General features: G+C 38.7%; 1 protein-coding gene across 8 annotated transcripts in view; it reads right to left on the reverse strand.

Moving 5' to 3' along the window:
• The window catches only part of TUB (TUB bipartite transcription factor), a 182,600-nt gene that overhangs the window by 38,459 nt on the left and 130,078 nt on the right, over nt 1–14,063 (reverse strand). For 4 of the 8 annotated variants that reach the window (XM_087745583.1, XM_087745579.1, XM_087745582.1 and 1 more), the window contains exon 4: nt 2,568–2,705. The exons of 2 other annotated variants lie outside the window; for them this stretch is intronic. In XM_087745583.1, the coding sequence (XP_087601709.1) occupies nt 2,568–2,705 (138 nt within the window). The remainder of the gene's footprint in view (nt 1–2,567; nt 2,706–14,063) is intronic. 2 more of the 8 variants (XM_087745584.1, XM_087745580.1) reach the window with 1 other exon arrangement.

Genomic DNA, 14,063 nt, shown 5'->3' on the forward strand with positions numbered 1-14,063 from the left:
TTTTACTTTTTCATCAGTAACAAAACATTTTGTAACTTTGACAATGATGCAAAACTGGAAATCCAGCTATAATCCCCTGCAAACGCTCCAAGTTTACAACGCTATCGAAGGTAAACTAAATATGATTCCAAGGGTGAAATTATACATGAATGATCAGTTAAATAACAGTGTGCGGAAAAAGTAGATGAGCTGGATGAGAATGTGCTACGTGTACACTCTGAACATATGTTAACTGACAGGGATATTTGTTACTTGAGATTTGTTACTAAGCATCAACATAAACTTCAGGAGAGGAGGTATTCAAAATTTTCTTTAGTACAATTGATGAATTATACCTCCACTCTATGGAAACATACCTAAGATGCAATTGGTGGGCAAATGCTGAAGGCCAGGGAAGACCACACAGAGCATAGCAGGATGAGCAATAAGAATCGCAGCAGCAGCAGAGGTTTCTATAGCTAACGATATTCATTTCCAACACACAGAGCAGTATCAGCATGCAAAAGTTCTCAGTCTACATAAAGTGACATTACTTTTACTGACACAACTTGCTTCTATTAAAATATGCTAACATTTGCCTGTTTGGAGAACTTTTCAGGAAATGAATTCTTGGCATATGAGAAAAATACCAGGTGTTACCTGCTGCGAGATAATAAAAACCTGTACGACTCCTTCACAGTAAGTGCACACTGCTCGTGGAGTGCCTTGCCCACATCTAGCAGACGCGTGCAGAGAGCGCTAGCCAGCAAATGCAGCCCCAGCGCACGCGTGACCAGCGTCTGCAGGACAGCCCTGGAAATCACCCACTCAAATGATTACTCTTGCTTGCTATGGGCCTCCCTAGGGCTGCGGCTAGGATTTTGTTCATGGAATATTTTAGCCAAGAGCTCATCAGAAAACTGCCTAGAAAATGTGTGAATGTATACACATGTTGGTGTTACACAATGCAGGTTTGTCAAATAAAACCTACTGTAACTGACCAGCACAGTATCTTAAGTTCTGAACATAGTACAGACATAGACACCCCATAAAGGCAAAACAGGCATTATATGAGATGAAACAGAGCCTCAAGGTTATGCAGTAACCATGATTTAAGTATTACCCCACACGATGCTCAGTTACAGCCCAAGACAGGTTTTCTTTTAAACTAGTAAAAGAATTTTTACTCTTCAGCAAGATGTACTTCAAAGTAAAATTTGGCATCTGTATTACTCTGCTGGAGTGGCATTACTTTTTACATTAAATTGAGAAACATTAGCTTTCTGTTCACTTATTTTGCCAACAATTTTTACATTCGGTTAATTTTACCTTTGATTTTTACTTATTATTTTAAGTCTCGGTATTGACACACACCATCTTTTTTTCAAATGTATGAATAAAGTCTTTACCTCAGGGCAAAAGCCTGTCTAACCTAGGGCTTCCTTTGCAGCCAGAGGGACTACAGACACAGAGACGCTGTAGGTTCAGATCTCAAGAATTAAGGTGCAATATGTAAAGGATGCGTAAAGGATTTTGATAACGTAGGCTCAAGTCCTGCAAAATCTCTATAGATAAGCCCCAATGCGCTGACCTCAATAATTACCCTTATTAGTCATTGCTATCTTTAAATAGACTTGTCAAGGATATACACTATTTTCTTACTTAAGCAATAATGGAGAGACTGTTGGACATACACAAGACAGGAATACAGTACAGTCCAGGCAAGACAGTGTTACAGTGGCCTTATCCAAGAACTGCAAATTATTGGAAAGGTATTTATTAACGTCACTAGTCATTCACCATCAAATAAAAAGAGAATGTATGTGGTACAAAAACCTTTCTCTTTTGTGAGTGTGCATATATATATAAAATTTGAATACCTCTAAAGTAGATCATGTTACTTCTTCCATCTAGTCTATGTAGCTCAAATAGTAAATCTAATAATGGCAATATCATTCCTACCTACCTTTTGTCATTATCAATAGTGTATTTTTTTTGTCTACCTAATCTTACTCAAAGTCATTAGCAGAAAATTTTTCAAACACCTCCCATATGTCGACCAGGTGGGATAGAGTAACACTGAAGTAACAACTTGAAGAACCCCTTTGAGGATGTTATTTTGGTTTTGTTGAATTGATTTTCAAAATGCCCGCTTAACTTCTAATTTCTATCGTTTAAACCTCAGTAAGAGTCTGGACAGAAATGACTGCAATTTAAGGCTGTTTCTCCAAATTACATTACATGCAGGTAGTCTAAAAAACCACATTGGTGTAAGAAGGTTCTCATTTCTTTAACACTGCAGGAAAACACCAGCATCTTTCCACCAGTACTTTTTTCCTCCTCTGCAATTTCAACAAACACTACTTTGGAAAAGACTCAGTTTACAAATTTCAGCCCTCCTTCACTCCCAGGTTGTGCATGCCGAGACAAGACCAAGTCACTCACATTTTCCAATCTCATAAAAACTTCAAGAAATTACTTTTAGGCAATTTTCAGAAATTCAAGGAAATAAAAAAAAAAAAAAAAGAAAGAAAAAGAAGTATTTTCCAGTCAATTCAACATCTGACATTCAGCCGCATGCAGCTAACCTTTGTGTTTCCCTTTTTTCTCTTTTCTGGTGCTGCCAGTCTGACAGCTCGCAGCTGCTGCCTTGGTTTTTTTAGTTGGTTTCGGAGCTTGGGCATCCACTACCACCTTTACATCGTCCTGTTCGGCCTCCTGCACTGCTTGAGAGATTCAGGGTACCCCACCAAAAAGAAAAACAGAGAGAGAGAGACAAGAGAAACAAAGAGAGAGACAAGAGAGAATGAATTGAGAACTCTGTGAAGGCATAAAAGAGTAAGCAGACATAGCAGAGTTTGTTTGGTATTTCAGACAATTCATGCAGAGAGAAGAGTCAAATAAACCAGAATTTGCAAAGCTACAGTAAAAACCTGAAAGAGTTAGGTTAGCTGGGATTTATTTCCTAACTGTCTGCCTTCTTCCAGTAATATATCAGCTCCTAACTTTCAGGCCAAAAGTGACATCAGAATATTAATGCATTGCTGAACTATTGTAGGAAGCACTTTTCCTCATAGTAAAGCTCTGCCAGACTGATCATCAACAGTGGCAGCATGAAGGCAGAAAAATTTTTATTTAGACTTTGTAGAGCCCATGCTTAAAGCTACGTCCTAACCCTGTAAACAAGGAATCATCAGAAGGTTATTGTCAAAACACATCTTGCACAATTGTATACATCACAGTATGATGAGCAGAACGGCCATGCATTTTATGGTGAAACTATACCCCAGCTGAAATTAAAAACTCCTCCTACTTTGTAACATATACAAATTAATTAATTCCTTAGAAGTCTCAACGTAATACGCATGGCATAAACTGTGAACATCAGCATAATTCATGCAATGCTAGTTGTTTTCAAAGTAAAAAGAGGCTTTATCATTTTCTAAAAGCATGACACACACTGAGGTCAATATTTGAATCTGTGAAAGCAACGCACACAATAACTCTTTCTTCTGGCCAGGCCAAGCCTTGAAGTGAAATAACACTGAGTTTACAAAGGCTTAAAAGCAACTACCTTCGTGAAATACATAAAGGAATCATCAAACTTCACATCCCAAACAAAACAACCTGTAGGTGGGCACCAAGAGATTTTGGTGCCAGCTGCTGGTCACTGTTAATCGCTGAGCCCCACTGGCTTCACGTGGTGACTGTGGTTTATCTCAGAGGAGTATCACCCTGGCACTTGGGGCATCCCACCATCCCTTTCTTTTTCTCAAAACTAAAGTGCTTTCTTTAAAAGGATAAAAAAAGTCCACTAAGGAACCTTACTGGAAAGAACTGGTTGCCCATAAAATGACTTTAAAAATATCCCGACAAACTTCAAAACCCCCAAAAGACCAAATGATGTTCAATGATGTGTGGACTGCCAGTAACCTCTCTTTGAAGGGGGAAATTCTCCCTAGGTTTCTGGTCTGTGAGGCAACTTTCCTCTTTACCAAATCCTTCATGCACATGAATAGCAATAGAAACACCAAGGAGATTCTCCAAGGAGTAAGATGAAACAGATTTAGCCATGTCTGTGTAGACTGTAGCTTACAAACCCACAGCTACCCTCCCCAGCACAGCAATCTGTTATGAATAGCATTACATTCACAACACAATGAGCATCTGAGGAGCTCAGTAAATACAGGCTCCTTTTCTCATTACGCAGAGGAAGATTTCAAGTTTTATAGAGAATATACATTGAATTAGTAGAGGAGTGACTAAAAGCCCATAGAAACAGCTTCTCACTGCCCAACTCCTCATTCCTGTCTTTATCATACACTACTCACAAGATTGCAGTCCCTTTGCTGAGTGTAAGGAGCACTGGAAATGAATAAGACATAACCAAAGGAGCGAGAGCACAGGACGCCAGGGAAAATGGCACATAAAAGGCAGTACACTGGGTCCTATTTCCACGGGCATGGCAGCCTCAGACTAAGCAGGGAACCAGAGTCCCTGCTCCACAGTCTTTAAATACGTGTGATTTGCCAAGCCAGCAATCTGTCCTATATTTGTAGCTCAGTCTCTCTTTAAGAACTAGGGTGTGTTCTTTTTATTGTTTTAAAGATGATAATCCACGTTATAATTAAATTCAGTACTTTACAAATTCCCTGTAGTAAATGACTAAACAGTTCTCTAAATCCTTTTAAATATGGCCATATTCATTCACTCAGATGAAGCATCATTTACTTGGTCCAAAGCAACGATTAATCAGCAAAGGATAAAACATTCTGACATTGTTAATTGAAAAGTTAAAGACTTATCTTCACTACCTTGTCAGCCATCCTTTGATCTAACAAGTAAAAGCCTGGAGCTTTTTGAATTACTTTTGTCTCATAACTTTCAGCAAGAGATATCTGATTATAAGTACAGTGATGGAGCTCCAAAGGACAGAGAAGGCAATATTGCCATTGCTTCACTCTATAAGGCAGAGAACAAGATTTCAGTCCAGCAGCCGTTCTGAGCATATACCATCGCTGCTGTCTATGGTAAACAGGACTTTCAGACATAAGTGATGGAGGCTGCAAAATAAGATTTAAGCCATAAATGTGCAGCTGCGTTCATGAAAGGAACTGGCACAGAATTTCCTGTTTCTCAAGGATGCTTTTCTGAGCTTTCACATTACATTTAAAGCACTACCTCAAAAATAAATCCAAATCAAATCCCAAAATACCATCTCCATCACAAAACCCCACCATCTTATTCTTAGCTATTAACTATTCAGCGAATAGCAGACCTCAGCTAAGGCTCATCCGCTCCCTAATGTTTTCTCTTGTGACTGCAGATATCAAAGAAATTATGTAGTTTTGCTACTGACTGTACAAATTCAGTTCAGGACAGCACTGAGTTCCAGGGGACTTGGCTAAATACTTGGCAGTTAAGCACAGGGTAAGCATGGGTCTTCCCTTGCCTGTAAGCTCTAACCTCCCCAAATAACCTCAGGTGTAAGTGCTGCCCACTGAAGTGTGGTAGGAAGTGAAGTTTATGCAGCACAGCAGTTCCTGTCACCAGGGCCAGCCAAGACTTTGATCCTTGCAGAAGAGTGGGCAATGGGCTGTCTTCTGAAGCCTGCTGACCTACAGAGAGAGATCTGTGGACCTGCCTTGCTCAGTGGGTCCAACAGATTTAGATGTGGAGCAAAGTAAAACAAAAAATGCGTTCTCTTTCCAGTGCTTTCTCCTGTCCTGGGGGCCTGTAAGAACAACCATTTCTAATACCCTCTGTATTCGCTCTGCAGCTGGTCATTAGCATGTGGAGCTTTGAGCTTATTGAACCATCACTCCTCTAGCCTTGTCTTTGTGGAGATGAAGGGATAATTGAGCAATTCGTAGAGGCAATGGTTATCCTCAAACATGTCGCCAGGGGATCAAATGTCCTCCCCTCTGCCCTCTACTACATCTTTGGATCAGTAAGTAACAGTCTGACAAGAATTTCCCTTCTCAGCAGGATGGGAACCTTGAGGCAAACTCTAACCTGCTTTCTCCAGACTCTAGATAGCCCCATAAAACAATTTACGGCTCCCCACAAGAAAGCCTGAATAAGGAAAATGCGATAAACTGGCCTCCCTAGATAATATTCACTGATATGACAATATGATTATGTCCTTAGTTGCATGTTAAAAAGTTACAAACAATGATAGCAGTACCACAGGACAAATAAATTAAGGACCTTAAATGCAGCTATACAAGGATGGAATTTCAAAGACTGTCAGTCAAAAATGCATTAATTTCAATACAAAAAAGAAATTTAGGCAACTTTAAAAATCCCTATTGATAGCTATCTTAACCAACAGGAGACTACATTTGAAAATCTATCCCGATACTCCATGTGCCCCACCCTAAATTATTAAAATCTTCACTTAAAAATAAACCCACAGATTTTCCTTTTCTATTAGAATTATTTGTTTGTACTAAAATTTGCATTTAGACAAGAGAAAAATGGAGGAGTGTGTATTGTGGTGAGACAGAATTCCAAACAGCAAATAATGCTGGACTCTCAGATCTGGTGTTTCATTCTCATTTGGATTCATAAATTGTAAGAAATCATTTTGGGATAAATGGCAAGCTTTCAAATAAAACAATGACATGATTTTAATTTTAGTGTTATTCATCCATGTTCATTAAATCAAGTACTGACTACTAACCTCAATACAGTATTACAAAAAAATACTTTTGGGGAGACAGAAAAGAGCACAGATAGCAATATTAATGCAGGATCTGAGCTGAAAAGAAGAGAGGAACAACAAACAAATAGTCTACTAACATAATACAAGGTGAGTGTAGAAGGACTTGCATCAACGCAGAGAAGGGCAACATCCTGGCTTTGCCTTGCATCACCAATGGTCTAACTGCTAAAAGTGGGAAAAAGAAGCCTCTCCCATGAACCAGTTCTGCATTGGACAACACTGCATGGTACAGGGATAAAGCTACCATGCACAATCAAACAAAAGGATGCAATTTGTAAGTAAGTGAATAATCTGTGATGCAGTCAACACAGAATTGAAAAAAAATATTGAAAGATAGTTATCCACACATATTTCAGTGAATGAAAATGAAAAGCATGTTTTTCCGTCTGGCCTTCATGATGAGACATTCACACAGGAAATTAGTTTCCAAGTAGCATGCAAGGAAAATGCAGAATTTTTTTTTCCATTTGCATGACCATTTTTCTTCATATGAGTGCTTGCACACTCTTATGATCTTGGAGGAAGAAACAACAACAAAAATCTATGAATCATAACTTAGCAATCCCTATTACATAAAAATACCATGTGCTAAAAAAAAGTGGGTTTGATTAGTGCATTATGCAAAGAATGAAGTGAGTGAAAAATCACAGAAAGAAAAAGATTTTTTTAAATGGATACATTAAAAATTTGTGCAGTCTGTCTGGAAAACACCTTAATTAGAAGGAGGCTGAACCAGACGATAAGGTATGTGATGCAAATCATTAGCTCAACTGTATAAGGCAAATATTAATTCTATTTACAAACATCCTCTCAACAGTAAAAGTGAAATCCAGAATGCATATCATGCAAAGAAAGACAAACTACAGTTCAGTCAGGGTGTACCTTAACAAATCTATACAAACTGGTTGTCCTTTTCTTACTGTTGCCTGTGATGCTCTTGTGTTTCACTATAAGAATGGGTTGCTATTTTACTTTGTAAAGTTCTAGCCTTAGTGAATCTTGCTGCTTATTTGGGCTATCGTTCATTATTACTTTATTTGATCAACTTAGATTCTGAACTGGTCTAGCATTTCTACAATCACCTAAAAGACACTGGATTCTATTAGAAACATTCTGAAGATGGGCAAACCCAGTCTATTTTCCAATGCAATGAAATATTTTTATTATTTTTATATAGACAATACAATTAGTTAAGTACAAGGGCCTGAATTAGGGCAAGGACTCTGGTATGTTGGGCACTATTTAAGCACATGCAAAGATTTGATTTCTGCTTCAAAACGCTTATAATCGAAGGCATTACCCCTGCAACTAGTAACTTACAGTAAGATGCGAGATTCCCAAAAAATTATATTGCCCATAAATTCCCTATGGCTCCTTGCAGCTTATGTATCTAACACTGGTGTGTTGATCAGGCTGATTTTACAAAGGTGAAAATACTCATAAGTGAAACTCAATGTGAATGGGCTCGGTAAAAAGGAAAAAGTGTACCTGAGAACCTGGTGCTGCTTAAGGACATTTTCAAAAGCTCATTGCTCTAAGATTTCCTCAGAAAGAACAAAGGACGGAATTAAACAAAAGATTCTTCTTAACCGCCATGTATTTGCTGTCTGCCCCCAGGGAGGGGGAAAGAAAACGGAGCATGTGAAATGGAGAGTTAATAGCAATGAATTAGACTCTTTGGGAAAGCAGACAACTGAGTAGGAAAGCTAAAAATATCCATGAAAAACCTATGCCAGGAAGATTAAGGACAGTAATAAATTACATAACTATTTTGTGTATTGGGGCCCTGAGGGCATGAGTAGGCTTTAATTGCCCTGACAAGCCTCTCTGGGGGCTTCTACCCACACCCTGCCCATGGGCCACGGGCTCAATTCCAGCTCAGCCCAGGGCTATGCTGTAGGTACGCTGCTCCCAAGCTGTGCCTCCTGGAAGGATCCTGGCACTACGCTGTAGGTAGCTCATCTGCTCGATGGACCTCTCATATGTATGCTGCAGCCTCGTCTCCTGGCCCCATATCCTTTCCACCTTGACTGGCACCCTGGAGGGCCCTGGCCCCAATTCATCCCTTGCCGTGTCTGGTACCGCTGAGGATCCCGTTAGCAGTGACCAGCTCTGCCCACCATGTTCGGAGCCTGTGGGATGGTGCCCCATCTGCAAGGGCATTGCCCATGCTGGGGTCACCCTCACCTCCTGGCCCCTGCTGCTCCCCAACACCGAGGTTGTCAAGAGGACAGAAAATAACAGCTAGCTGTAAAGTGGTAACTGAAAGTAAATATACTGTAAGTGGAACTTTAAAGCAAAGAGAAGGGTTTTTCAAGCAGTTGTGAGCAATTGCCTCTAAACTCCCTTCTCAAATCTTTCAGTACCAAGAACCACAAAAAGACCTCTAAACCACTTGCTACCCGCTGCTCTTGATCGTTGCTGCCGGGTTAGTTTGTTATTTTGGAAATGTACTAGCATAGTAAGGACTGCTGATAAATCAAAAAGATGCTTCAAAGGATGAAGGTGAAGAGACTGCGGCTGAAAGGGAGATTTCAGAATATATGCCTATTGGAAGTTAAGTATCTTGCCCACATGATACTTGGAGTGCTGCCTGATCTCTCAGTATTAATAGTCTTGTGCACAGAACATTCCTTGCTATCTTCAAAAAACAAACTAATACCTTCTCATTTCAAGGTCGGTGGAAAACGGGGATGGCGAGGCACTGTTTTGATGAATACGCAAATATATGGGTTTTTAAATGAATGGTTAACTGATGTCATCTTATAAAGTTGACAGCTTGATAGCCATCAGAAAACTCTCTCTCATCATTCATGATAAAGGAGCAGAATGACACGTCAAATTTAACAATCCAGAGCTATGACTTGTGATCAGAAGTCTGTTCAACACACCACACAACCATTGCATCTAGATGTGCTGCCAAATGTCAAAGAAGGAAAGTAAGAAAGTAATTTTGCCTTTTTGCACATTGTTAATCTAAATCTCTAAATTGGAAGTTGCCATGAAAATTACTCTGAGAGTATCTAATTGAAAACATTTTTAATTTCAAGCCTTTAAAAAAAAAAAGCCACAGCTGCAACAAAGTATGGTAATATTAATGAAAGCATATCTGGCACTCATTCAAATCACTGCCTTCCTCAGTGCTGTGAAAAGAAAAATCGCTCCCCAATGGAAATTCACCATTTTCACAGAAGTAAAATTACTCTTCTCTGTAAAAATGGGCTTTCATAATTCACATTAAATGTAATTAAATAATGTAATTAAATTGTTGCAGTAACTAGTGTATCTCTGCATGCTACTTGGCTCCAGGAACACTCAGTATGTATTTGCAATCCAGATTGAAAAGAGCTGTACTCATAGCAGAATTTTGCAATGTCATATCAGGCTAAAACGTCTGTTCAGGTTTTCAACAAACTTCACAAAATAAGTGGTGTAAAATACATGAAAACAAACCAGCAGATGTAACTGTGAGGCATTACAGAATGGCAAGCAAAATTTAATAAAAACTTCAAACAAACAGCTAGCAATATGTCCTTATGAAGGGCACCAAATCGAAAATAAACAAGAACACAAGAAAGAGAAGACAAAGCAATTTGTAAGTGATCTCTCCTGCACAGAAGGATTAAATTTATTCCAGTGAATAAATGACTTTGTTGTCTTTTATATACAATATAAACTTAATGGCAATACAAAATGTTGTTATTGGCTCTTATTTCGCTATTTATAATGATGAAATAGCAATGAAGTTGTATTTGGTACTGCAAGAGAGAGAGGCATTATTTGTAATAGTAACAACTGGAGCCAAACATCATGGAAGTTAATGGAAGGATACCTATTGCTTGAAATGGCAGGCAGGTAATTTAGGGTCTAACCTACAAGTGTGGTCTCGAAACTATATTAATACCTCCATTTCAGCGGGGTGAAAAAGGAAAGAAAAGGAAAAAAAAAAACACAAAAGAAAAAAAAAAGCACACTGCATTCATCATTTTACGTGAACACTTTCTGTTACCTCCATATACTCAGCTTTGTCCTGAACTTATCCAGAAATGCTGCCATGAAACTACTTCTACTACTGTGTGTATGTTCCTAAATACACAGATTATAAAACAAGAGGTTCTGTTCCCATGAAATATATTTCTATAATCCTTTCCAAGTAACAAAAGCAATTTCCTGCATGCTTGGTCCTACCTGATCTACAGATGGTGACAGACAAGCACTGTGTTACCACTGGCTAATACTTGAGTTCAAACTAACAACTCATGGACCAGAGCACCAAGGATTCATTTTATCTCGGGTTGGCCTGTTCAACCTAATTCATGTCAGTTCCCACAGATAACTTAAATACTTTTGTTGGTTTTAGTTTATTAGGCATTATGCCAACGACCAAAAAGTTTTTAAAAGGTATACTACACGCAAGTCATTTAGAAGCTACAGGATCTGAAAACTTTTACCTGTAGGTGAAACGTGGGCAGGAACTAAGAAATGATCTGCCTGGAGACTTGTGCATGGTGAATTCTGCAGAATCACTTCCTCAGTAGAAGGGCACCCATCTCCTTAAAAGTCTCACGGCACCCAGAGGAATTGCCAGTAACACTTGGAGGGAACAGAGATACCATTTCATCCTACCAACATGTCACCTCGCTGCTTTGAAGGTACCTAGGAAAAAGTATGGTGATCCTGGCAATACTCCTCCTTACTCTGTGGAGATAGGCTTTCAGCAGAGCCATTTCATTGGTTTTTAACTAACAAAAAAGAAACTCAGAAGAGCCTTGTAACCTGCTCAGTTTCATGCTGAATTAAACTGGTCCCAGTATCTTCAATCCTGAGCAACACAAGTGTAGGAAAGCCCCATCTGTATTATCCCCTTTCTGAGCTGCCCCAGCTGAGCTCAGTCACAGCCCTTAATGAATATTCCTCCATCCTATTGCATCTTAGATTTATTTGCACCTCCCTTCGGCTCCAACCTAGATGAAGCAAAATACACGCGCAGCCAGAGGACTAGCAGCAATCACCCTGCAACTCCCTGCAGAGGTTCAAAAACAGCCAAGGGCTCCTTTATGTGGAAAAACTTACAATCAACTTAACTAGCGAAATATGCTGTTCCACTGTATCTACCTACAAATAGCTCACCAGGCCGATGTTCTATTCCAGAACAAAAGTGACTTTGACTTTTTACTCCACACTCTGACAATTATTCTGGAATGAAATGAGTTTTTATTCCAGAGTAGAGTTGCCCATCAGGGAACCATTGCAGCACAGATAACTGCATCAGTATAAGCTATGGCAGCGTATGAAACAAAATTTCCCAGTGCACAAAGCCTAACATCTCAGAATTGCTGAGATGGTATCTCTGACCTACTTTGCTCAAAGTACCATAGAGATATCTCCACACAGGCATCCAATTATTTGTTGAAATCAACAAGTACTTTTGTGCTACACAGAATTAGTACAAGGATAAAAAGAGAGTAGGACGATAGGTGGAAAGAAGTGTTCTTTTTGTAGCATTTGCAGTACAGGAATTGATTTCACAAACATGCTCATCCAAGCAATGTAGTTCATTCAGTAGACCGTCAACTCCCATCAAAGAGTCATTCTTAACTTAAAATCAGCGTGCCCATAACAGAAACAAATAAACGGAAAAGAGCAGAATAGCTCTTTAGAAACAGCCCAGCTGTCTCATGCATCCGACACTCCCACATACAAATGTTTTCATTGAAGGGGAAGAAAGTGCCAACCCTGAAGCTGAATACCATAGTTAAAAATGACCATCAAAACCTAACTACATACCATGCAAACAGTGTGACCTAAGACACTAAGCACATTCCCAGAGAAGACCGCACCAAAAAAGGACACTTCTGGAGTTCTTACAATATTTTCAAAAGCAACGTTCCTAACAAAGGATTTTACAAGGCAATAAAACACCTTACTAGGTAATTAAATTCTCCTAAGTTGGCTTTTGCTAACTGCACAGTTTATTACAAGGACAGCTGTCCCCAGGGATTAACAAACTCTGGGTTGAATATGAGAAACATTACTATATTTTTCTACTTCTTTGAAACCTTGTGAAATCTTGAAGGGGTTTGAGAGACAAATTTAGAACAAACTGATTTAAGGAGAATAAATTAGCAAGTATTCCAGTAAATGGTGTGGTATAACATTACAGGAAGGGTCACTTTTACCTTAAGAGCACAGTTAATCTCACCTAAGTCAGAAAGTCCACTCTGGTGCAAACTGTTGCAAAATTTAGCTCAGTTAGTACAGATATGAAATTCACTACCATTTATGCAACGATAATGTCTGTTTCTCTGATCTGTGAAAATTAAAACCTTGTTCAACTGACAATACAGAAGCTTTAATATACGACGGCACCTCTGTACCTTAAGATACTATTTCTTAGAACAGTTCTGTACCTTTGATAAGTTATTGAGTGAACGAGGAAAAAGAGAAAAATTCTGTTTTCTCTGATTAAAAAAAAAAAAAATGCTAAAGCAAATTCTTAGGCCAGACTGGAAAGAAATTTACTTTCCTCTTCAAAATTTTCTTCACAGGCCCTGAGAAAAAGACAGTAAAGAGAGAGAAATATTACTAATTCTTTTAATGTTTATTAGAAAAACATAATTAAAATAATACTAAGAGAAAAAATAATTCTCCATCTGAAATCACTTATGGTAGCCTATCTGCTTTCAGAAGCAAGATAAAAAAGGTCCATTATTAACAAAGCCTTAACATTTAATCAATGCAATTTCCAGTTTCTAACAATAAATTCTGTAGCTGTAACCACACCAAAAAATCCCACCAATTGCAAAGCAGGGGTAGAGACTCTGAAACCTGCACTTCTCACAGCATGATTAGTCAGTCCAGTAAATACCTGCCATCACCATGTTGAAAGATGTGATCACCAACTGAAAATGAAATGATAGGGCAGACAAAAAGTATTGCATGTGCAGTATACTTGATAGAGATCTAAACTGAATGATTAATTACATTTTTGTTTGTTTGTTTAAGACTAGGATACTGGTTGGTTTGTTGGTTTGTTTTTTATTTCCAGAGGTAGATTCACAAAGGCATCTTAGGTTTTGGGTTAGAGACATTAAACCTTAAGTACTCTGCCATCTAGTAGCATTCACAACCTGAAAAAGGCCAACTGCATTCCCAGTAGCAGTAGATTTCAGCTCATGTCCTTTACTGTCTTTTTTCCCTTGTACGAATTCTGTGTAGTACATACCCACCAATACTCAGGGAAGGAAGCCTTTTGCTACTGAGGCTTATGATTCCTTTATGAATCAAATTTGACTTAACGATCTGCAAAAATAGAAAATTTGAAAATTACTGTTCTCTAAAACTCTTGAAGGTGTTA

This window comes from Nipponia nippon, unplaced genomic scaffold, assembly GCF_047370975.1.
Source record: "Nipponia nippon isolate SJK-2023a ecotype South Korea unplaced genomic scaffold, ASM4737097v1 scaffold_10, whole genome shotgun sequence".
Classification (NCBI taxonomy): domain Eukaryota; kingdom Metazoa; phylum Chordata; class Aves; order Pelecaniformes; family Threskiornithidae; genus Nipponia; species Nipponia nippon.